Source organism: Lithobates pipiens, unplaced genomic scaffold (assembly GCF_037356315.1).
Source record: "Lithobates pipiens isolate NorthernLeopardFrog02 unplaced genomic scaffold, aLitPip1_a1.2 Scaffold_19, whole genome shotgun sequence".
Classification (NCBI taxonomy): domain Eukaryota; kingdom Metazoa; phylum Chordata; class Amphibia; order Anura; family Ranidae; genus Lithobates; species Lithobates pipiens.
The window spans coordinates 504,078,716-504,103,702 of record NW_027507764.1 but is presented as its reverse complement, the minus strand read 5'-3'; the positions used below and the strand labels follow the sequence as shown (position 1 = coordinate 504,103,702).

Genomic DNA, 24,987 nt, shown 5'->3' with positions numbered 1-24,987 from the left:
TCTGATCATCTCCTGTAGTATGTCTGCTGTCTCTGATCATCTCCTGTACTACGTCTGCAGTCTCTGATCATCTCCTGTAGTACGTCTGCTGTCTCTGATCATCTCCTGTACTATGTCTGCTGTCTCTGATCATCTCCTGTACTATGTCTGCTGTCTCTGATCATCTCCTGTAGTATGTCTGCAGTCTCTGATCATCTCCTGTAGTATGTCTGCAGTCTCTGATCATCTCCTGTAGTATGTCTGCAGTCTCTGATCATCTCCTGTAGTATGTCTGCAGTCTCTGATCATCTCCTGTAGTATGTCTGCAGTCTCTGATCATCTCCTGTAGTATGTCTGCAGTCTCTGATCATCTCCTGTAGTATGTCTGCAGTCTCTGATCATCTCCTGTAGTATGTCTGCAGTCTCTGATCATCTCCTGTAGTATGTCTGCAGTCTCTGATCATCTCCTGTAGTATGTCTGCAGTCTCTGATCATCTCCTGTAGTATGTCTGCAGTCTCTGATCATCTCCTGTAGTATGTCTGCAGTCTCTGATCATCTCCTGTAGTATGTCTGCAGTCTCTGATCATCTCCTGTAGTATGTCTGCAGTCTCTGATCATCTCCTGTACTATGTCTGCAGTCTCTGATCATCTCCTGTAGTATGTCTGCAGTCTCTGATCAACTCCTGTAGTATATTTTTTTTTTTTGGTGGGGGAGGTTGGAACTGGAACTAAGTTGTCTGCTGTGATTAGACTTTGCTGCATGCACGGAGTGTTTTTTTTTTTTTTAAGAACATATAAAATAAGAAAATTAAGTTCTCCTGACTGCTTGAATTTTTTTTTAAGAAAACCGCGCACAGTAACCATGATGCATTGCGGAATCGAATTGTTGACATGATAATCGTAATCGAATCGTGAGGCCAGTGAAGATGCGCACCTCTAATAGCATAGCCATCATGACAATTTAAAATTTTGGCAGTGGCTGCTTTTGATTTTTCTCTAGCACCCTCTCCCCACCAGCGGACTTATCTAACACCCTCCCCCCCACCAGCGGACTTATCTAACACCCTCCCCAGCACCAGCGGACTTATCTAACACCCTCCCCCCCACCAGCGGACATATCTAACACCCTCACCAGGGGACTAGCCCAACCAATCCCCCCCCCTCCGGCACGCACGGCCAGCAGCACAGACACACACAGCCACCTCCTAGACCCCCCGGTCAGTGGTGCGGACTGATCTGGGAGGACACCCGCCCTCTGCATGCCTGCCACTTACCCCATCTTATTGGTGGGTCAGGCAGCAGGTGAATTGCAGCACGATACATATAGGGGGTGGAGAGGAGAGAGGGGGCGGCGCCCTGGTGCCCCTAATGGGCCTGCATTGCATTTTGGTTTTTCTGCTTTGAATAAGGCCATCAGTGAGCTGATTCGGTGGTTCAATGGGCCACTTGACTGGACTTGCCCCCCTGGCCTAAGCCTGCCAGCCCTCCCCTGGCAGCTGGTGGCACAATTCTTAAAGTTAACATATTCCTCTACCCTGCCACGCTTTGTAATGTTACTGATCACCTGATAATGAAGTAGTATACATCTTTATTAGGTGCTCACCTAGTAAAGGAAGCATAGTTCTTTATTGGGGCTGAAATGTCACACAGGAAATGTTCCCATGCAGTTGGCTTGCTGCTTAGGGAAGCAGGGTCCACTGCCACTCTATTATGCCCAATCAGGCTGTGCTGCACAGATAAATTGGGTTAATCCGTTATGTTTAGAACAAACTGGCCCGATTTTGATGTGAGTTGCGCTTCCTTTTATTTTTTGGAAATACAAAAAGTCAGGAGATCTACAGACTACCCCATGCCCGCAGTGCAACCATGGCACCAAAGCTGTAGCAGTCATTGCTGAAGTCTGACATCATACTTAAAAAGCCCTCCTTGTCTGTCAAGCTCACTAAAATGTGAAATCAGAGGATTGAATAATGTTCTTCCCTTTCCAGATCCTAGAAGTGATTGTGTTCTGCATCTTGCTCTACGTGTACAAGAGGAAAGGAGTGAATCACATTGTGGTTTTGCTACTTCTGGTAGCTTTGTTGGGTAAGTACAGAGTCGTCTGATGGTATCTAGGTCTGCGTGTCATTTTCTTCTCTCTTTTCATTAGCATTTGTTTAAATCAAAATCTTATTGGAAGACATCTGCTGTTATGTTTGTTTTTGTGATTCATTTGAAACCATTTGGATGATATGTAGGGACATGTGTTTTCTCTCTAGTGCAAGATTGCCCAATACTGAAGTTATTGCATATTGTTTGATTTAGAAGTGTATATCGGTTTGGAACAATGGGCTAAAGACAGGCTCTGCACTCTTCTAGTGCACTTCCGTGATTATAACAACTTTAATCTAATGGGGCAATCCACTGAAAACTAGTATTTCAGTTTTTGAGAGATGCTAGGAAGTTAAAGGCCAATTTTAACACACCCAACAATTTTAATTTTAATTGCTGCATGCATACCCTTTTTCAAGGAGGGGTCTTCTGTCATATGAGGCTACATATCCTTTGCTTCTGCTGGTTCTAGGTTATGAAGAAACATCACTCAAGTAATGGCTTGAGTGCTGTTTCTGTAGCGTTCTCCTGTGAACCCCAAGGAGGATTGATGATGCATCCATAAAGGCATGTCCTGGGCTCACAAGATGAGGGTTAAATGACAATGATATTAAAGTAGTGAGTCTGCAAGGGAGAGCACTGGGTAGAGGTCAATTCAGCGTGTGTGTGTATATATATATGTGTGTGTGTGTGTGTGTGTGTGTGTGTGTGTGTATATATGTGTGTATATATATATATATATATATATATATATATATATATATATATATATATATATATATATATATATATATATATATATATATATAGCCTTGGAAAAAGTATTCATGCCCCTTGAAATTTTCCACGTTTTGCCCCATGTTACTACCAAAAATGTAAATGTATTTTATTGGGATTTTATGTGGCAGACCAATATAAAGTGACACATAATTGTGAAGTGGAAGGAAAAAAATAAATGGTTTTCCAAATTTTTTACAAATATGTAATATATATTTGTATTCAGCCCCCTTTTACTCTAATACCCCTAACTAAAATCTAGTGGAACCAATTGCCTTCAGAAGACATCTAATCAGTAAATAGAGTCCACCTGTGAGTAATTTAATCTCAGTATACATACAGCTGTTCTGTGAAGCCCTCAGAGGTGTGTTAGAGAACCATAGTAAACCAACAAAATCATGAAGGCCAAGGAACACACTGGACAGGTCATAGATACAGTTGTGGAGAAGTTTTAAAGCAGGGTTAGGTTATAAAAAAAATATCCCAAGCTTTGAACATCTCTCAGAGCACTTTTTAATCCACCATTCGAAAATGAAAAGAGTATTGCACAACTGCAAACCTACCAAGACATGGCCATCTCCACCTAAACTGACAGGCCGGGAAAGTAGAGCGTTAATCAGAGAAGCAGCCAAGAGGCCCATGGTAACTCTGGAGGACCTGCAGAGATCCACATCTCAGGTGAGATAATCTGTCCACGGGACAACTATTAGTCGTGCACTTCACAAATCTGGCCTTTATGGAGGAGTGGCAAGAATAAAGACATTGTTGAAAGAAAGCCATAAGAAGTCCTGTTTGCAGTTTGTGAGAAGACATATAGGGAACACAGCAAACATGTGAAAGAAGGTACTCTGGTCAGATGAGACCAATATGAAACTTTTTGGCCTAAAAGCTAAACGCTATGTGTAACGGAAAACTAACACTGCACATCAACCTGAACATGCCATGCCAACCATGAAACATGGTGGTGGAAGCTGGTCCGAGATGGGAAGATGCCAAATATAGGGCAATCTTAGAAGAAAACCCGTTAGAGCCAAGAGGACAATGCCCCTAAACACACAACCAGAGCTACAATGGAATGGTTTAGATCAAAGCATATTCATGTGTTAGAATGGCCCAGTCAAGTCCATACCTAAATCCAATGAAGAATCTGTGGCAAGACTTCAAAATTGCTGTTCAGACACTCTCCATCCAATCTGACAGAGCTTAAGCAATTTTGCAAAGAATGACATTGTATATCCCTGTATGTTGAGGTCGTTCAGATGCTATTAGATAAGCACCTGAATGACCGCAACATACAGGGATATACAAAGTAATACTGGCATATAATCGCACACATAGGTTGGACTTGTGTCTTTTTTCAACCTCACCTATGTATGAATGGGTGAAACTCTCTGGTTGTGCAAAGCTGGTAGAGACATCCCCAAAAAGACTTGCAGCTGTAATTGCAGAGAAAGGTGATTCTACAAAGTATTGACTCGGGGGACTGAATACAAACGCACGCCACACTTTTCACATATTTATTTGTAAAAAATTTGGAAAACCATTTTCCTTCCACTTCACAATTATGTGCCACTTTGTGTTGGTCTATCAAATAAAATGCCAATAAAATACATTTATGTTTTTTGGTTCTAACATGACAAAATGTGAAAAATTTCAACGGGTATGAATACTTGTGTGTGAATATGTACAGTGGTGTGAAAAAGTGTTTGCCCCCTTCCTCATTTCCTGTTCCTTTGCATGTTTGTCACACTTAAGTGTTTCGGAACATCAAACCAATTTAAACAATAGTCAAGGACAACACAAGTAAACACAAAATGCAATTTGTAAATGAAGGTGTTTATTATTAAAGGTGAAAAAAATCCAAACCATCATGGCCCTGTGTGAAAAAGTGATTGCCCCCTAAACCTAATAACTGGTTGGGCCACCCTTAGCAGCAACAACTGCAACCAAGCGTTTGCGATAACGTGCAATGAGGCTTTTACAGCGTCCTGGAGGAATTTTGGCCCACTCATCTTTGCAGAATTGTCCTAATTCAGTTACATTAGAGGGTTTTCGAGCATGAACGGCCTTTTTAAGGTCATACCACAACATCTCAATAGGATTCAGGTCAGGACTTTGGCTAGGCCACTCCAAAGTCTTCATTTTGTTTTTCTTCAGCCATTCGGTGGTGGACTTGCTGGTGTGTTTAGGATCATTGTCCTGCTGCAGAACCCAAGTTCGTTTCAGCTTGAGTACACAAACAGATGGTGGGACATTCTCCTTCAGGATCTCTTGGTAGACAGCAGAATTCATAGTTCCTTTTATCACGGCAAGTCTTCCAGGTCCTGAAGCAGCAAAACAGCCCCAGACCATCACACTACCACCACCATATTTTACTGTTGGTATAATGTTCTTTTTATGAAATGCAGTGTTCTTTCTACGCCAGATATACTTGGACACACACCTTCCAAAGAGTTCCACTTTTGTCTCATCGGTCCACAGAATGTTGTCCCAAAAGTCTTGGGGATCATCAAGATGTGTTGTGGAGAAATTGAGACGAGCTTTGATGTTCTTTTTGCTCAGCAGTGGTTTTCTCCTTGGAACTCTGCCATGCAGGCCATTTTTGCCCAGTCTTTTCCTGATGGTGGAGGCATGAACGCTGACCTTAACTGAGGCAAGTGAGGCCTGCAGTTCCTTGGACGTTGTTGTGGGGTCTTTTGTGACCTCTTGGATGAGTCGTCGCTGCGCTCTTGGGGTAATTTTGGGCGGCCGGCCACTCCTGGGAAGGTTCACCACTGTTCCATGTCTTCGCCATTTGTGGATAATGGCTCTCACTGTGGTTCGCTGGATTCCCAAAGCTTTGGAAATGGCTTTATAACCCTTTCCAGACTGATAGATCTCAATTACTTTCTTTCTCAATTGTTCCTGAATTTCTTTGGGTCTCGGCATGATGTGTAGCTTTTTAAGGATCTTCTGGTGGACCTTACTGTGTCAAGCAGCTCCTATTTAAGTGATGCCTTGATTGTGAACAGGTGTGGCAATAATCAGGCCTGGGTGTGGCTAGAGAAATTGAACTCAGGTGTGGACAACCACAGTTATAGTATGTTTTAACAAGGGGGGCAATCACTTTTTCACACAGGGCCATGATGGTTTGGATTTTTTTTCACCTTTTAATAATAAACACCTTCATTTACAAATTGCATTTTGTATTTACTTGTGTTGTCCTTGACTATTGTTTAAATTGGTTTGATGTTCCGAAACACTTAAGTGTGACAAACATGCAAAGGAACAGGAAATGAGGAAGGGGGCAAACACTTTTTCACACCACTGTATGTGTATATATATTTGTGTGTGTGTGTGTGTGTGTGTGTATATATATATATATATATATATATATATATATATATATATATATATATATAATATATATTGCACTTTTGGTAAAAATAATCTTCCATGTACAATATTGATCAACGCTACAGATGAAAAAGGTTTGGAAGCGCTTAATTTAGATCAGGGGTGTCAAACTCAATTTACTTGTGGCCCATATCAGCATTATGGTTGCCCTCAAAGGGACAATTGTATCTGTAAAACTAGATGTCCAGAGCACCCCGCCCCCCCTTACATCAGATGTCAAAACCCCCTCCACCATCAGGAGTCAAGAGTCCCCCACGCTCCCTTACATCACAGTGCACCCCCATTACCTTGTGCTACTGTCAGGAAAAAGCTGGATGAGGAGCTGGGAAGCAGAAAGTGTAGGGTCTGGAGGAGGATCAGAGAAGGGCTGGAATCTGCTGAATGCTGAGACCAGGGGAGGCGAAGGTGAGGGGATGCCGCAGCTGCAGGAAAGGTGCGAGGGCCACGTGAAATGACCTGGAGGGCCGGATTCGGCCCACAAGCCTTGTGTTTGTCAAGTGCTTTAGATGACTGCACAATGATCAAACGGTGTGACCTCGTAGTGAAGGAGGTGAAAAACAATCTGGCATTCATCACTAGAGGGATCACCAGAAGAAGGAAGGAGGTTGATTCCCCTATTGAGATCTTTCATTATACCTCATTTAAAATACAGTGTCCATTTATGGAAACCTCAATTGCAAAATGGTACTGATCAGATAAAATGGCGACAGGTCTGAGGGCAAAAACCAATCAGGAGAGATCACAGGAACATGAGTTGATGCTTGGAACAGTCCTGCAGCAGAATAGTGGATCGTCACAACAACACTTTAGACGTGTTTGCAAAAAGCAAAAATGTTTAGGAAAAATGGTTAAAAACAAAACAAAAATAGGGGCAGGCTTGACTCGGTCTTTTTTTGCTTTTACTCTTTTATGTTTCTATTAAAGTTTTATGGAGAGTTTAACCTGATAGAAAAGTGCACTTATGCTGCCCTATATCTGCTTTTATCTTTGGTTGTTAAGCAACAAAGATTGCATTGGCTGATGCACAGATGGCTATTAGAAGGTGAATTGTAAAGTCTGAATATGAAATAGAAGAATGGGGGCTTCAATATGTTCTCAGTCCCTGACCTGGAACAATCATGCAGCTGAGAAAAAAATCCGATTGCAGTCAAAACTAGGGTTGCCACCTGTCCGGGATTCACCTGGACAGTTCTGGTTAGGAAACATGCGTCCGGATTTCAGACTGCCTTAAACCTGGACACATTATTCAGACTGGACTATGGCTTCCCAGCAGGTTTTCTGGCTGCAGTTGGCTAAGCTGAGAGTGTCTGTGTTGCCGCGTACACACAACCGGACTTTCCGGCAGACTAGGTCTAACGGGATCAGTCCGTCGGACAATCCGATCGTGTGTGGGCTAGTCAGACGGACCTAGAAATAGAACATGTTTCAAATCTATCCGACGGACTCAATTCCGACGGACTAAAAATCGGGAAAACCATTCGTCTGTGTGCTAGTCCGACGGACCAAATACGAGGCAAGGACAGCTATTGGCTACTGGCTATGAACTTCCTTGTTTAGTCCCGTTTACATCATCACGTTCAAAACGAATGGACTTTTGAACAGACTTAGTCTGTTCGTGTGTGGCCAAGTCCGTTCATTCGGAAAATCCATCGGACCTCCACCGAAAGTCTGTCGGGAAGACCGTCAGACCTAGTCCTTCGAAAAGTCCGGCCATGTGTACGCGGCATTATACTTTTTTTTTTTTTTTTTTTTTTTTTTACATTGCCCAAAGCCAGCACTAACAAAACTAACAATTCATCCACACCGACGGGAGAGGAGAGAGGGCTCAATCTGCACCTCTTTCTCCCACCCCTACCTCTCCGTATCTGCCCACACTCCAATCCCTGGCACTGTGCCTCAGAAAAGGATAGTGGGGGCCAAAAATTGGAAGTCTAGCAGCCTCAGGTACATCTGAATGAGAGGTGCTGACTGCAAACAGTGTGAGTGAGCTCACCATCCATCATTGTCTGTGACTGAAGTCTCCCCCATTCTCTCTCCTGCCTATGAGTGAGCACACCAAGGTAAATCGGGGTTCTCAGAGCACCCCTTACATCAGAGTCCCCCTTTACACCAGAGGCCACAGTGTTCCTGCTTGCAGCAGAGTCCACTCCGTACATCAGAGTGTTCCCCCTTACATCAGGGTTTTCAGAGCATCCCTTAGAGTCCCCCGAGTTGTCCCTTACATCAGAGTCTGCAGAGTCCCCCCTTATTGTGAATGGGAACTCTGTGGATTCAGATGTAAAAGGGGAACTTTGTGGACTCTGATGTAAAGGAGGACTCTTGTTATTAATGTCATATGATTACAAATGTTATTTAATAGCAAAATATATGTATAGTTTATACTATTAAAATAAAAATTGCTGTCCACTGCTTAAGTGTTCGGGTTTGATTTGAAGAAAATATGGCAACCCTAGTCAGAACTCCTGCTCTGCATACTTGTGTATTCTCATTGCTTTTGCCTGACCCATATGTTATTATTTCATATTATAGACCTAAATGCTCACATAGCTTTCTTTCTCTTTTCCAGCCTCGGTGGCAGTGATTTCAGTGAAAGCAGTTGCTGGCATGTTAGCGGTGACCTTGAAGGGGGAAATGCAGCTGACGTACGCCATATTCTACGTCATGGCTGTTCTAATGATTGTGTCTTGTGTCTTCCAGGTCAAGTAAGTTGTGGCCTTTTTATGTGGAAAAGTGTTCTTCTGCCTGAAAGCCCTTATTTGTGTTCAGAGCCAGACAGGACTATCTTCAGTAGAATTTTAATGATGATGCTTTTTTTTTTTTTTTCCACCGCAAAGTGGAATTGTAAATGATCTAGGCTTCGTTTTATCTGTGGATTGCATAAAAGATCACTACGGAATTCAGTGATGTAACACTTTTTGGAATTTTTTCTTTTTTTTTTTTTAACCATCAACAAAAACATTCCTGCTGAGTACTATAAAATTACTGGGAAAGGCAGTCAATTAAAACTCTACTTTAAAAGTCGATCTTTAGTTAAATTTAAAGTGTATGTGTAGCCAAAACTTTTTTTTTTTTTCTTCAGTTCAGGAAATAGTAATGCCCTATACACACGGTCGAACATTCCAACCACAAAATCCGTCTGATTTTTTCCAACGGATTCTGGCCGAAACTTGTCTTGCATACACACCGTCGCACAAAGTTGTCGGAAAATGCGAAACAAGGTGACGTACAAAACGTATGATGGGACTACGTAGAGGCCAGTAGCCAAAAGCTTTCATCTCCAATTTTTTTCTGAGCATGCGTGCCACTTTGTGCGTCGGAATTCTCTACACACGATCGTAAACAGTCAGATCGGATTTTGTTGTCAGAAAATTTTAGATCCAGCTCTCAAAGTTTTTCCCGTCGGAAATTCTGACAGAAAAAGGCCAATAGAGGCCACACACGATCGGATTTTCCGACAACATAATCCGATCTGACTTTTTCCGTCAGAATTTCCAAAAGTGTGTATGGGGCATAAGACATCTCTACAAAGTGAGGAAAATTCCCCTCGCATTCTGAATTATAACCAGAACATGTATTGCCATTGAAAAAAATGATATTTCTTATTGCTTTCTCTCTTATGCAGGCCATACATGGGTTCAATTTCCGAACAGATTTTCTTTTTGAAAATCAGAAAATGTGTGCATTTTGTAATTTGATGGTGCCACCATTCATTTCAAAATTTGACCAGCCAAGCCTTCAATTTCACCTCGTGTTGCTAAAGAAAAAAAAATGTTGTGGCCAGGAAACTTCTTTTCTTTCTGAGTCGCAAGTCATGCGTATTTCTTTTTCGATTATATTTCTCCCGTCATTGATTAGAAATTTCCAACATGCCCGATCACGCAAATTCAGTGACCACATGAAAATTGGCCATTGCTGCGGCCCGGCCCACTAATTGTGCAAAATTTGAACAAAAATTTTTAGTTATGATTTTCGAAAGAAAATTCATTTGAAATTCGACCCATGTATGGCTGGCTTAAGTGGCAATTATTACCAAAACAATTAGGTAAACTTATATAATGGGAAGGGTGAATCTACCAGCAGGGACACAGACTCAATAAAAAGCTGATAGGCATTCAAATCCTTCCCCTTCTATCAAAAAAAGACCGAAAAAAAGGACTATACCTACCCTTTTTAAGATCACAAAGCAACAGTAAAGGATGGAGGGGAGGCTAGAATTTGCCATAATGTGCACAGCATAATTACACGTTATGAGTCACTTACCTTTGGGTGTGATCTCCTCTTGTGATGTGAGCTCCAAGCCCCCACATTCATTTTGCACTTGCTGGTGTCATGTGTTCTTCTTTTTCTTCCAGGTCCACCATCTTTTTGATTCACCCATTGGGCAGGCAGGCTGCGTGCTGGAGTTACATTATCTTGGCACTTGGCTCCTTTCCCAGCCTCCGTAAAGTGCAGAGACTATACATTGTCCTGCTCATGCGCAACAGTCAGTGTACAGATTTAAATTCATTTTCTAGCATATAAGTAAAAGATTAAATTTTTATTGGTAGAAGGCAATTCTAAAGTATTTCCTACTGATAAACCCTGCTGCAAATGTATTATTGTAAGGGCCAGTTCTTTTTTTTGTTTTTTTTTTTTTTTTTTGCATCAAACATGCATGGAAAGTAGGTTATATGGCTTTCAATGGCATAGTTCTTGCTTGCAGTTCCAGAAAAAAAGTAGAACATGCTGCATTTACCCTGCACTGGACTGTACTGGTATGCTATAAAATGCATCAAAAGTGCACCGGAATGCACCTAAAAGCGCTGAAACACGCATGTCCTTATTTAAGGTTAAGAAAAAAAAGGGGAAAAACTGCACTGGACTGCATCAAAAACGCACCAAAAATGCACTGGAACGCAGCAATAACACGCATGCAGACAAGCATCTGGAACACATCTGGACTGCGTTTCTGTGGTGTGAACTGGCCCTAAAAGATTTTTTAAAATAACAAACATGTTGTACTTACCTGCTGTATGAAGTGGTTTTCCACAGAGTAGCCCCGATCCTCTTATTCTAGGGTCTCCCGTAGCAAGCCACTTTCTAGGGGTGCAATCGTGTGGGCTTGGTCCCGAGCCGCACTGTGTGCATCTATTTTTACACACAGTGTGGCTTGGCTCTGCCCCCTGCTCTCTTTCGTCAATGGATTTGATCTAATGGATTTGGCTACCACAGCTTTCACTGAGCCATGTGAGGAGGGAAAGGGAGGAATTTTTGTATAAAGGGTTTGTGCAGTAAAATATATTTATATTATTTTATTTTATTATTATATTTTATATTATTATATTATATTTTATATTATTTTATTATATTTATATTATTTTATATTTGTATTAAATGTATGCTTGAAAGCTTATATGTGTAGCGCTACCCCCATAGAATGCACTGGATATTATGGGTCGTTTGTTCCTTACCTCGACCTTATCTGGAATCTCAGCCCCTCGGACACACCAGGTTGAGTGGACAAACAATATCACAGGAATTCACTGAAAGTAAGACTTAGTACCCAATAGTAATGCTATATCAAAGAAAACAGACATAAGCGAGGTAGTAAAGGCAAACTTAATATATTTTCACCCAATACTAGGCAAACATAAAATGGATCAACAATGGTATAACCACAATGTAGCATACAAAATGCCAGTAAGGACTAGGCATTGGCATTCAGATAGCAAGGGCACCTCAAGTGAAGCAGTGAACAGTAGTAAATTTTACTCTGAGTGATGGAATTATTCCGCCAGAGCTCATTTATGGCAGCGATGATGGTCCTAGATCTACTGGGTATGCACTGTCTAAAAGAAAAAGAGCATGGTCGCAGAAGGGGCAGGGGAACAAAGGGGGCCTGCAGAATAATAATTATGGGAGGGGCAGTCCTTTGAGATGGTCTTTTGCCGGCTATCATTGGGGCCCTTTTAAGAGTGCAGTCCCAGTTAACCTGCATGCTGTATAGGTACAGTATAGTCTTGGTGCAGGTGCAAGGCAGGTAAAATTAAGTATAGGGTTGGTAAGCTACAGTCTAAGATTGGAATAAGTGCGGTACAGAGTACAGTATGGATTTGACACTTGGTGTCAGTGGCTAAGTATCAGCACATAGCCTTCTCACCAGTCCCTGGGATGCTGTGGTGACCACTCATTGTAGAAGGGGGGCCCCTTTGGTCTCTCCTCAAAAGCCTTTGGTGATCAGAGGTGGGAAGCAGAGGATGAGTGGACACCCTGTAATGTGGTCAATGCTGTGGTGTCCCCACCACCAGTCTCAGATCTCCGCTGATACAGTATGACAGTCAAATATCCAGATAGAGGTGCTCTCTCGAATTCCCTCAGTGCCAATAGGAAAAACTTTCTTGGGCAGTTTAATACAAATTATAGAAAGTCTATTGGGCTATGGGCTTGTTTGGCTTTAGCTCTTCCCCAACTGGCAGCAGAAGGTTAGTGCAGCATAACATCAGTATTTCAGAGAAGATATGGAAGAATAGAAGAGAAGCATAGAAGACCTCCTTCTCCATATTGCTCTAGCCCAGCACCTCGCTACTTAAGAAAAAAAAAAAAAAAAAAAAAAAAAATATATATATATATATATATATATATATATACACAATCCTGCTCACAAGTTTGCACACCCTGGAAGAAATTGTGAAATTTTGGCATTAATATTGAAAATATGACTGATCATGCCAAAAAACTGTCTTTTATTTAAGGATAGCAATCACATGAAGCCATTATCACATCGTTTTTTGGATCCTTTTTAACCACTTAACAACCGCCCTATAGCCGAATGACGGCTACAGGGCGGTTTCTTAACTCTGGGAGGCCGTCATATGACGGCCTCCCAGAATTCCGCTCTCGCGCGCCCCCTGGGGCACGCACTCGAGAGCATCCGTGACCGCCGGGTCCACAGGACCCGGCACATCACGGATCATGGTAAACGGCCGCTCATAGTGGCCGTTTACCACGTGATCGCTCCGTCAAATGACGGAGCGATCACTTGTAAACAAACCGGCGTCATGTTATGACGCCGGTTCCTCCCTCCCCCTCTCTGTACCGATCGGAACAGCGGAGGGGGAAGAGATCGGTGTCAGCAGCGATGTGGGCAGCATCTGCAGTGCCCACATCGCTGCTCACCGATAATTAACCCCTCAATTCCCTGCCAATACTCTGCAATACCCTGCCATTACTCTGCATTACTCTGCAATACCCTGCATTACTCTGAAATACTCTGAATTACTCTGCAATACCCTGCAATACCCTGCAATGCTCTGCAACACCCGCCAATACCCTGCAACACTCTGCAATGCTCTGCAACACCCGCCAATACCCTGCAACACTCTGCAATGCTCTGCAACACTCTGCAATGCTCTGCAACACCCGCCAATACCGTGCAACACTCTGCAATGCTCTGCAACACCCTCCAATATCCTGCAATGCTCTGCAACGCAATACTCTGCAACGCCATACTCTGAGATACCCAGCCATAGTCGGTGATACCCTGCAATATCCCGCCGCCCTCCGGTGCTTCTACCGACTCGCCAATACGATCAAATCCAGAAATTTTTTTTTTTTTTTTTTTCAGGCTTCCCAGCTTAGAGGTGAGATGCGGGGTCTTATTGACCCCATATCTCACTGTAAAGAGGACCTGTTATGCCATATTCCTATTACAATGGATGTTTTTTTGGGGAAAAAAATATCAAACTAAAATAAATAAAGTAAAATGAACAATAACATTTTATTTTTTTTTTTTTAAAGCGCCCCTGTCCCCATGTGCTCGCATGCAGAAGCGAACGCATACGTAAGTCCCGCCCACATATGGAAACGGTGTTCAAACTACACATGTGAGGTATCGCTGCGAACGTTAGAGCGAGAGAAATAATTCTAGCCCTAGACCTCCTCTGTAACTGAAAACATATAACCAGTAAAAAAAAAATTTAATCGTCGCCTATGGGGATTTTTAAGTAGCGACGTTTGGCGCCATTCCACGAGCCTGTGTAATTTTGAAGAGTGACATGTTAGGTATCGATTTACTCGGTGTAACGTCATCTTTCACATTATGCAAAAATTGGGCTAACTTTACTGTGTTTTTTTTTTTTAAGCACAAAACAGTTTTTTTTCCCAAAAAAAGCATTCGAAAAATTGCTGCGCAAATACCGTGCGAGATAAAAAGTTGCAACGACCACCATTGTATTCTCCAGGGTGTTTGCTAAAAAAAAATATATAATGTTTTGGGATTCTATGTAATTTTCTAGCAAATAAATGATGATTTTTACATGTAGGAGAGAAATGTCAAAATTGTCCTGGGTGCTCCAGAACGCCTGATGGCGCTCCATGCATGTTGGGCCTCTGTATGTGGCCACACTGTGTAAAAGTCTCACACATGTGGTATCGCCGTACTCGGGAGTAATAGCAGAATGTGTTTTGGGGTGTAATTTGTGGTATGCATATGCTGTGTGAGAAATAAACTGATAATATGACAATTTTGTGAAAAAAAAAAAAGTAAAAAAAATCTTGATTTTGCAAAGAATTGTGGGAAAAAATGGCAACTTCAAAAAACTCATTATGCCTCTTACTAAATACCTTGGAATGTCTTCTTTCCAAAAAGGGGTCATTTGGGGGGTATTTGTACTTTTCTGGCATGTTAGGGTCTCAAGAATTGAAATAGGCCGTCAGTACTTCAGGTGTGATCAATTTTCAGATATTGGCACCATAGCCTGTGGACTCTATAACTTTCACAAAGACCAAATAATATCCACCAATTTGTACTTATTTTTACCAAAGATATGTAGTGGTATAAATTTTGGCCAAAATTTATGAAGAAAAAATTAGTAATCTGCAAAATTTTATAACAGAAACTAAGAAAATTTTTTTATATAATTTTCTGTATTTTTTCTTTTATAGCACAAAAAATAAAAAACCCAGCGGTGATTAAATACCACCAAAAGAAAGCTCTATTTGTGTGAAAAAAAGGACAAAAATTTCATATAAGTCCAGTGTTGCATGACTGAGTAATTGTCGTTCAAAATGTGAGAGCACCAAAAGCTGAAAATTGGTCTGGTTATTAAGGGTGTTTAAGTGCCCAGTGGTTAAATCATAACAGAAATCACCCTGATAAAACGTTTGCATACCCTGGAATGGTTGGCCTTAGTACAGACACAGAAGGTGGCACACACAGGTTAAAATAGGAATTAAAGGTTAATTTCCCACATTTGTGGCTTTTTAAATCACAATTAGTGTCTGTGTATAAATAGTCAATGAGTTTGTTAGCTCTCACATGGATGCACTAAGCAGGCTAGACACTGAGCCATGAGGAGGTAGGAAATAACAGTCAAAAGACCTGCGTAAAAAGGTAACGAAACTTTACAAAGATGAAAAGGATATAAAAGATATCCAAAGCCTTGAATATGCCAGTCAGTACTGTTTAATCACTTATTAAGAAGTAGAAGATTAGGGGTTCTTTTGATACCAAGCCAAGGTCAGGTAGACCAAGAAAGATTGTAAACACACAAATCCTTGTTCTGTCCGGAAAGGAGAGACACATCACCTGCTCCTACTAAGTAGGAACAGTGACATGTCTCCTCTAGTCACTACCATCCCCCCGCAGTAAGAAACGCATCTACACATTTAACCACTTGATCACCCCCTTGTGTTTACTCCTTTCCTGCCAGTGACATTTACACATTAATCAGTGCCTTTTTATAGCACCGATCGCTGTATAAATGTCGATGGTCCCAAAAATGTGTCAAAAGTGTCTGATCTGTCTGCCACAATGTGGCGGTCCCGATTTAAAAATCACTGATCACTGTCAATACTAGTAAAAAAAAAAAAAAAATGCCGTAAATGTATTCCCTATTTTGTAGGCGCTATAACTTTTGCCCAAACCAATCAATATACGCTTATTGCGTTTTTTTTTTTTTTTACCAAAAATATGTAGAAGAATACATATCAGCCTAAACTGGTGAAATTTATTTTTTTACATTTTATTGGGGGATATTTATTATAGCAAAAAGTATAAAATATTTTTGTTTTTTTCAAGATTGTCTATAAAAAAAAAAAAGATATTTTTGTTTATAGCGCAAAAAATAAATACCACAGAGGTGATCAAGTACCACCAAAAGAAAGCTCTATTTGTGGGGAAAAAAAATACATCAATTTTGTTTGGGTACAACGTCGCACATCGGCGCAATTGTCAGTTAAGTCAACGGAGTGCCGTATTGCTAAAAATGGCCTGGTCATTAAGGGGGCAAATCATTCCTCGGCTGAAATGGTTAACACATCCTTTACATGCATAATTGCAAGCAGTATAAGTAACTGAGTTTGTTTTGGTTTTAGCTATTTTCAGCCTCTGTCTCTGGTGTAGTGCTGATAGAAGGAGAGAGCAGAGTAGCAGGGGCTGGGGAGGAGATCTGTAAGCATTACATAAGCAGAATTTAGGTCTCCTCTCCTGCCAGGCAGGGCTGTGTGGTGTGGCAGAGCTGTGTAAATCTCAGGACTGGGTGGATAGGAATAAATAACTTTTGCTATATAAACCCCCCTCGCCTTCTATGTATTTCATCCGTGTACCTAGTTATTATCCTGAAGCTCAGCATTAAGGGAATCTCTTAGTGTAATATGTCTTAAATTCTGATAAATGAAATTTCATTTCCAATATAGACTGTACTGTATAAAGACATCATTTCAAACCAATATTCTCTAGCCGTAAATTAGATTTCTGCACGCTGGCTGCGCTTATACTTGTTTTCTTAGTTTGTATTTCAAACTAAACCAACAGAAGTTTTCATAGCTCACAATAAACAGAGAACATAAAATTTAATTGTGATAATTTTTCACAATCCTGCAAGCACATTTTACATGGATTAATTTAAAATTGCGTCTGCGTTTCCTCTTTTTTTTTTTTTTTTTTCGCCCTGCGTTTGTTCTCATTTATTTAGACTTCCAAAGTACATTATAGAGTAATTTTAAGTCCCGCTGAGCGCTCTTCTCTATAAATATTTATGAAGCTGCTAAATCTTACAGCGTCTTTTACTATTAAACTGTCTGCAGTATTGTTTTCACTTGTTATTTTAGTCTCATTTCTTTATTTACTTATTTGTTTATTCGCTAGGTTCTTAAATCAAGCAATGCAGCTTTACAATGCAACGGAGGTGGTGCCAATTAACTTTGTGTTCTTCACAACCAGCGCTATACTCGCAGGTATGGAACGAGGAGACTAGGAAAGAAATGGTTACTTTTTTTCTTTTTTTTTTTTTTCTGCCAAAATTTTATTACATATCTGAAATTAAACAGAGGGTACAAATTTATTGCAGGTGGTATTGGTTTAGATCTTCGCTTAACCGTTTGTATAATGTTATCTGCAGTAAAATTATTTTTTTTTTCTATGTTCATTGCTTATTCAGAACACATTTTCTGGTTTTCTGGAAAGTTTTCTTTTCAAAGTATTTTTTAGCCCATATTTTAACTACAGGCCAATTCTGACATTTCTCTTCTACATGTAAAAAACATCATTTTTTTTGCTAGAAAATTTCTTAGAACCCCCAATTTTTTATGTCACATGGTATTTGTACAGCGTTTTTTTTTTTTTTTTTAAAGCCAACTTAAAAATATATATACTTTCATGAATTTTAGTTTACACATGGCTTCCAGTTTCTTAGACCATAGAGAATGTCTGGGACATTCTGGTCCACGGTGATCTTTATGGTAAGCCAGCTGAACCACCGCCTTCAGTCCCGGGCTCGCCGGAGGAATGGGAGAGCCCAGAAAGGCGGCTGGAGTCTACTCGAATTGCTTTTACATTAAACAGAATTACCGGCAGATAAAAAACACCTACTGCGTTTCCACGAAAATAAGACCTACCCAGAAAATAAGACGTACTGCGATTTTTTTTTTTTTTTTTTTTGGGAAAGGCTGCAATATAAGCCCTACCCTGAAAATAAGTCCTAGTGTAGAGTGCTGGAATCCGCTCCATTGCAGTATTGTATATTGTAGAGCAGGGATATGCAATTAGTGGACCTCCAGCTGTTGCAAAACTACAAGGTCCATCATGCCTCTGCCTCAGATTTTCATGCTTGTGGCTGTCAGAGTCTTGCTATGCCTCATGGGACTTGTAGTTCTGCAACAGCTGGAGGTCCGCCAATTGCATATCCCTGGTGTAGAATGTGTGTGTCTGTTTGATCCAAAGTACCTTCGGAATAGTGCCGCTCTGCAATCAGCTGATCTCCTGCTCCTATCCTCCTCTCCTCCTAGCTGTCAGCGGGGGATTTCAACCCCCTTCCTCTGCAGAGCCCCAGCGGTTCACAGGCGCTATAAGAAGGTATGTGGCACTAAACTATTAGCATTGTGTGATACTGTAACGGAGTGGATTCCAGTATTCTACAAGCACTTTTACACAGGGGATTCCTGACAGGCAGGGAGGGAGAGAGACAGCACATGGCATGATAAGACCTAGCCGGAAAATAAGCCCTACTGTGTCTTTTTGTTGCCAAAATTAATATAAAACTCTGGCTTATTTTCTGGGAAACACAGTATGAGCGAGAAGTGGTCAAAGGGAATGGATTGTATTTTTGTAGGTTGTTTGTAACACAAAATACATTTTATCATATTAATTTTTCACTGTGACAGTGTGGCCAGAGTTAAAAAGGGAACTGAACTCTGTAAGCTGTACCCAAAAAAAAAAAAGGCAGTCATACAGCAAAGGACCAGTCACTAGTATTGCCTGTGGTATCCCTGCTGCTGATCTCTCCTTATTACTGACTTAAAAGGTAACTCCACTGCCGTAGAAAAAAATGTTGGTGATCACAAAAAAAAAAATATATATATATATATATATATATATGTATAAATAATATTATAGAAGCCATATTGTAATTTAATGTTAATAAAAATGACCTTTTATTTTCAATATGCTGTTGCTGTAATTTTCTATAAATTCAATGCAATATGGCAACCTGGAGGCTTTCTGTATACAGCTGGCATATAGAATGCCTTCAAAAATGTAATTTTCTGTTTGGGTGAAGAAGTCTGTACTAAGTTACAGGTCAGGTTTTAGTTATCTTCTGCAACAAAAATTTTATTTTTGGCGAGATACTTCCTAAGGGTTAAACACTCCTAAGGGGATGCTGACACTGCAACTTTTTTTCATCTGAACCCTGAAAGTACAACAGCTGCTTGTAATTAATTAGTCATTCCCATTCAAAATCAGTCCTGTACAATATATGATCTAACAAAGAGCTATTTCTTCAGCGCAGAAACAGATAAGACTCCAAAAGTTTGTTAAAATTAAAACCCTTGTAATGTACATTGATCACCCAGGGGGGAATGTGTTTTCTCAACAAAAGTGGAGTTACTTCTCAACCTGGCCCTACACAGCAGCAAAAAAATGGTTGGAGGAATCCCTGCTCCACCGGGACATTGTATTCTAACAGACGGACCCATTGCTGTCAGAATACAGTGATCAGTTGCTTCAGCTGCTGATCAACAGAATGTTTTCCAGCATGTCCCTTTAACACAGGTCAATACAACAAATGCCTTCTCTTGATCGGGACTGCCGCGCACTGATTGAAATTTGCCTTACTGCCAAATGTTGATCGGTGTATAGCTAACTTTATCATGCCATGGAGGTTATTTATGAAAGTCAAGTGCAAACTACAAGTGAAAATTGCTTGAGCGCTCCCTTGCTGAACTATAGAACACATCACCAATAAGGATGAGCTCAGGTGTGTTCGCATAGAACACATGCAGAGCCCGCCAGGAAGTCGGTGCAGCGCTGCGCTAATCAGACAGTGAGACATTGCCCCGATGTGCGGCTGCAGAGATCGGGCAATGTGTCACTGCCTGTGATTAGCACAGCGCCTACTTCCTGGCGGGCTCTGCATGTGTTCCATGCGAACACGCCTGAGCTCATCCCTAATGACCAATTATGTTATGTACCCATGCCTGCCGAGAATTGGCTACACAAAAGCAATAGACATGTGCGATTAGTTTCGTACGAAATGAAAATTCGTACGAAATGAAAATTCGTACGAATTTATGGAAATTCGTACATTCGTCCAAATCCGAAATACGAATTTTTATGCATACTAATTCCGTACGAAATTTTGTTTACGAATTTCAGATCCAAATTTATAATGAAAATTTGTAATTGTTACGAAATGTTAACGAACCTAAAAGTTAAAAACCCAGGAAGTCAGCACAGGGATGGTGGGAACCCCTCATAATGATAAATTCATCATAACAAAAATTCGTAATTGTTTACGAAAAGTTAATGAACCTAAATGTTAAAAACCCCAGGAAGTCAGCACAGCACAGGGATGGTGGGAAACCTTTGGGAATTTCTATGCTTACGAATTTCATACGAAATTTCGGATCCAAATTAAGAGAATTGTGACTGGTGTTTTGTTCACCAATCAGAGGAAGTCAGCACAGCACAGCAATGGTGGGAACACCTCATAATGGGCACAGCAGGTTTACACTCAGACCTGGGAACTCAGCACAGGGATGGTGGGAACCCCTCATAGTGGGCACAGCGGGTGTACAGACCTGGGAACTCAGTACATCGATTGTGGGAACCCTATGGGAATTTCTATGCTTACAAATTTCATACGAAATTTCGTTAACGAATTTCGGAATTTCGGATCCAAATTAACAGAAACATGACTGGTGTTTTGTTCACCAATCAGAGGAAGTCAGCACAGCACAGGGATGGTGGGAGCCCCTCATAATGATAAATTCATCATAACGAACATTCGTAATTGTTACGAAAAGTTAACAAACCTAAAAGTTAAAAACCCAGGAAGTCAGCACAGGGATGGTGGGAACCCCTCATAATGATACATTCATCATAACGTACTTTCGTTATTTTAACAAAAAGTTTTCGAAACGAACGAAAATTCGTATTTCGTATGAATCCAAATTGAATTTCATAGACGAATTATGAAATACAAATTTTCTTTTGTACAGAACGAAATGAAATTAAACACATTTTTTGACGGCGCCCATGTCAAAAAAGCAATACAAATAATAATCAAAATGTTAAAGAAAAAGTGATTAAGATGAACTCCAAATTATATTCATCTTCTTAAAATATTTTTAATTCATGCATTCATTTCTGTCTTTGCAGGTATAATATTTTATCAGGAATTCCAAGATGCAGCAATATTAAATATATTTATGTTTATTTTTGGGTAAGTTTTACGTTTATTTCTGGAAATGTTACACAGTTGTTTTGATGGCATGAAGAAATTTTATTCGGTACAATATTTAAATATTACAATATATAATATAAATTATTTACAGTATAAACATTGCCCCTTTTATGATGGTCTGACAAAAGAAGTGTGTGTGTATAGAATTTTATTTTTGTTTTAATATTGCAATTGTATCTGACAATTGCAGTATTTATGCAGTGGCATCTGCCAGCTTAAGATTTATTTTGTGTCATAGTGAGCACATTGGATACCCCACTGAAACCATATTGGTTCCCAAGCCTTTAATAAGGATTCCTACCAGTCCTTTATTCATGACTGTTAAAAGAAATGTAATAATTCTGATGTCTCTGAGTGATAACTATGTAAATTATTTATTGTAGTAGTTTAATTTTCTGGATATCTTTTTTACACTGTGTTTGTACATGGAAAATCTAGAATCAGTTAACATCTCCATTATGTGACACACACAGCTCCCATCTTGCTCTAGTTAAGGCAGTAATAAAAACAATTTTATGATTCTTTACAAGTCTAGCTAATTCGAGGCTATAAAAAAGCACTTTATAAATGGGCGATCCATTAATTAGTCTAATGTTCTGTAGTAATGATGTCTGCTTTATTTCAGAGTCACTTACACAGAAAGTGAGATTGCATTTCGGTCCATTTATGCCTCTTAGAGAGTGAAGTGCTGCACAAGACAATGAATCTATCTAGTAATTAAAGGGGATAATTGCAGTAGAAAGCAGCCTGGTGTGTAGGAAGATGAGCCTCTTGCATATTAATGGCTGGAATTATAGGAGACATAAAAAGTGAAGAGACATAAAACAACCTAGTAATCTGTTAATCTTTACACTTTATAGGAAGTGGCTTTTCAAATTAAATTATTCTTTTCCTAGTATGATTAGCATAAATTGCAGGTGTTTTTTTCTTTATCGGGAAGCTGTGTGACGGCTGTATTGTTTGGTAAAAATGTCACCTACAGTTTTCTTCTAGCTTGTCTTTCAGTGTTTGCACATATAGGTGTAGCACTAACCCCGAAGGAGCTGCTGGTTTTATTTGGGCTTACCGTTACTTCACCGGCTCGCTTCTCCGTCACAGGGGTCCCGTTGCCCAAATGATGTTGAATCCAACACTTAGTCCTTTTTTTAACATTTATTCAGGATAAACACAAAAGTCTCTCAATAGAGGGTCAGAGGATAAAGGGGGAGTTCAGGCACCTAGTAATGGTGGGTTAGAGGTATTGGTCAAATCCAGAAGACAATCAGCTCCACAGACTGGATCCAGCAACCATCGGATAGGCCCCTCTCATTTGACCTAGCAGCCAATGAGATGCTCAACAAAGTCTCTGCTACAGACTTGTCAATTAAACTAAGAAATCTTGAGAGTTTTGAAGAACTTCCATATAGTACCAGTTTCTTTCAGCTGATCCGGCGATACTTTATGGGTGTTGATCCGGGTTGCGCCCTCTGAGTTTCCAGGCTCCTCCAGAGACACCAACCTTGCGCTCGGTCCTCTACTAGAAAAGTCCTCCCCTGGATCCTCTGTTTCTTCTTGGCTTCTCCCCACAGGCGAGACAGCACAGGACCACCCCTGGATCAGTAGGCCCCAAGACTTTTCTGGGCCTACCATCTCAGTTGCAAAGCCTCAGACCAGCTGGCCCCGAGGCACAGGACCATGCGACACAGACCCCATGCCAGGAGGGCCATGAGGTTGGGATAGCGGATCCCGGAAAAGAACCACCAAAAATTGGATCGGCACCTTAAATACCCTCTCCCACAGTGCACAGCAGGGAAACCACTCCCACTGAGCTATTTCTGAGCAAGAGGTAGTATTCAATACATCCAGCCTGCTGCATTTCCACACGTACTGGCGGTGACAGTGACACCTATGGTCATGTGGGAACCAGTGCAACCCAGCTGGACTGGCACAGAGACCAGAACTTTTAGGAAAAATTAGCCTGCAGCTTCAGACAACTAAATTTGAAAAAATAATAGCGTCTGCCCATTAGGAGCAGGGCGCTACATAGTGGTTTTGCTAAGACCCACCCACAATCTGACAATAAATTCTGCATTTAAACTAAGCTATGTATATTTTCATTAGCTTCAACCCTTCTAAAGACCATGACAGTTTAGAGATGTGCCAGTACATTAAGAAGGTCTCTATGTAAATAATGGCAAAAAATGTTTCTCAGATATTGGAGAATGTATCTCAGATGTGGCTGTCTTTAAAGCTGGGAAACCTGTTTGTATGGGTGTAGGCCACCATCTATCAGTTTAAGATAAACAACTTTTGGCTCCTCTTGGAAAAGAGATGGTTGGCTGGAGGAGATTAACATCTAAGGCAGCCTAAAGGCCCGTACACACAATTGGATTTTCCGACGGGAAATGTTCAATGTCAGGCTGTTGGAGGAAAATTCAACTGTGTGTATGCTTCATCTGAGAATTGTTGTCGGACGTTCCGCCAACAAATGTTGGCTAGCATGTCTTCAAATTTTCCCGCCAACAAATGTGTGTTTCGGATTTTCTGATTGTGTGTACACAAGTCCATCGGAGAAAAGTCCAAAGTACAAACACGCATGCTCGGAAGCGAGGACGAGCCAGAAGAAGTTGGTCTTGTAAGCTAGCGTTCATAATGGAGAATTAACATTCGTGATGTAGCAATTATGAATTTTCCAAATGCAGTGCACATTCTGTTCTTCATTAATGGGATAATAATGAAGCAACTTTGCTGGTGATACTGATGGAGTTACTGCAAACAAATTTTCAAAGGCTTTTTTTTTCTAGTGATATCACTACCACAGCACCATTATGCCGTAGTTCATAAGATCAAAGATACAACTATGTTGGTGTCCCTTGTCAATTTTACATTCCACGGTTTTGTTGGCGGAAAGTCCGTGTCTACGAGGCATAAAAGACATCTTCCCTGAAGATGTTGAGGCAAATGAATATGGCCATACACAGAAGTTTGAAGAATAAGTTAGTGGGTATAAGCTATGTACTACTGTAGTGGTAAGCCCCATCATAGTGATTGCCGTGATCTTCCAGGTCCTATGCAGGCCCTTCTGCATAGTGAACACAAGGGGTTGCTTGCTCAGCAAAACTGCCATTCACAGAATGCAGTATATCTTTTTTCAATAAATACAAGACTATCTCTGACTGCACAAGAGGGATACGCAGTGTGATCTCCACTTCGTCCAATCAGGAATCTCTTTGTATTCCTTATAGAAAATACAAGTGTTGTGTAAATGGTGGCCATGCCAAACCAGCTACCCCCTGTGTTCCTTATGCAGAGGAGCAGCCGCTCAGCACAGGACCCCAAAGACCACCACTATCACCTTAGTAGTACCGACTACTGCTGCGATTGTTGTCTTCCACAGAGGTACCACAGGTATGAAATATGTATACCAAAATTGGTCCAAGCTTGGCCAATGTAACTATGCAATAAAAAACCATAGCAGGAGTTCAGTTTTAAGTCTGATCACAAAACTAACATGTAGTTTTGCCTTAAATGCTACCATGCATA

General features: G+C 40.8%; 1 protein-coding gene across 2 annotated transcripts in view; it reads left to right on the top strand.

The window, feature by feature from the left end:
• NIPAL2 (NIPA like domain containing 2) overlaps positions 1-24,987 on the top strand; it is a 197,190-nt gene that overhangs the window by 151,420 nt on the left and 20,783 nt on the right. For both annotated transcript variants that reach the window (XM_077493087.1, XM_077493086.1), the window contains exons 6-9: positions 1,969-2,065; positions 8,811-8,946; positions 17,370-17,458; positions 21,381-21,444. In XM_077493087.1, the coding sequence (XP_077349213.1) occupies positions 1,969-2,065; positions 8,811-8,946; positions 17,370-17,458; positions 21,381-21,444 (386 nt within the window). The remainder of the gene's footprint in view (positions 1-1,968; positions 2,066-8,810; positions 8,947-17,369; positions 17,459-21,380; positions 21,445-24,987) is intronic.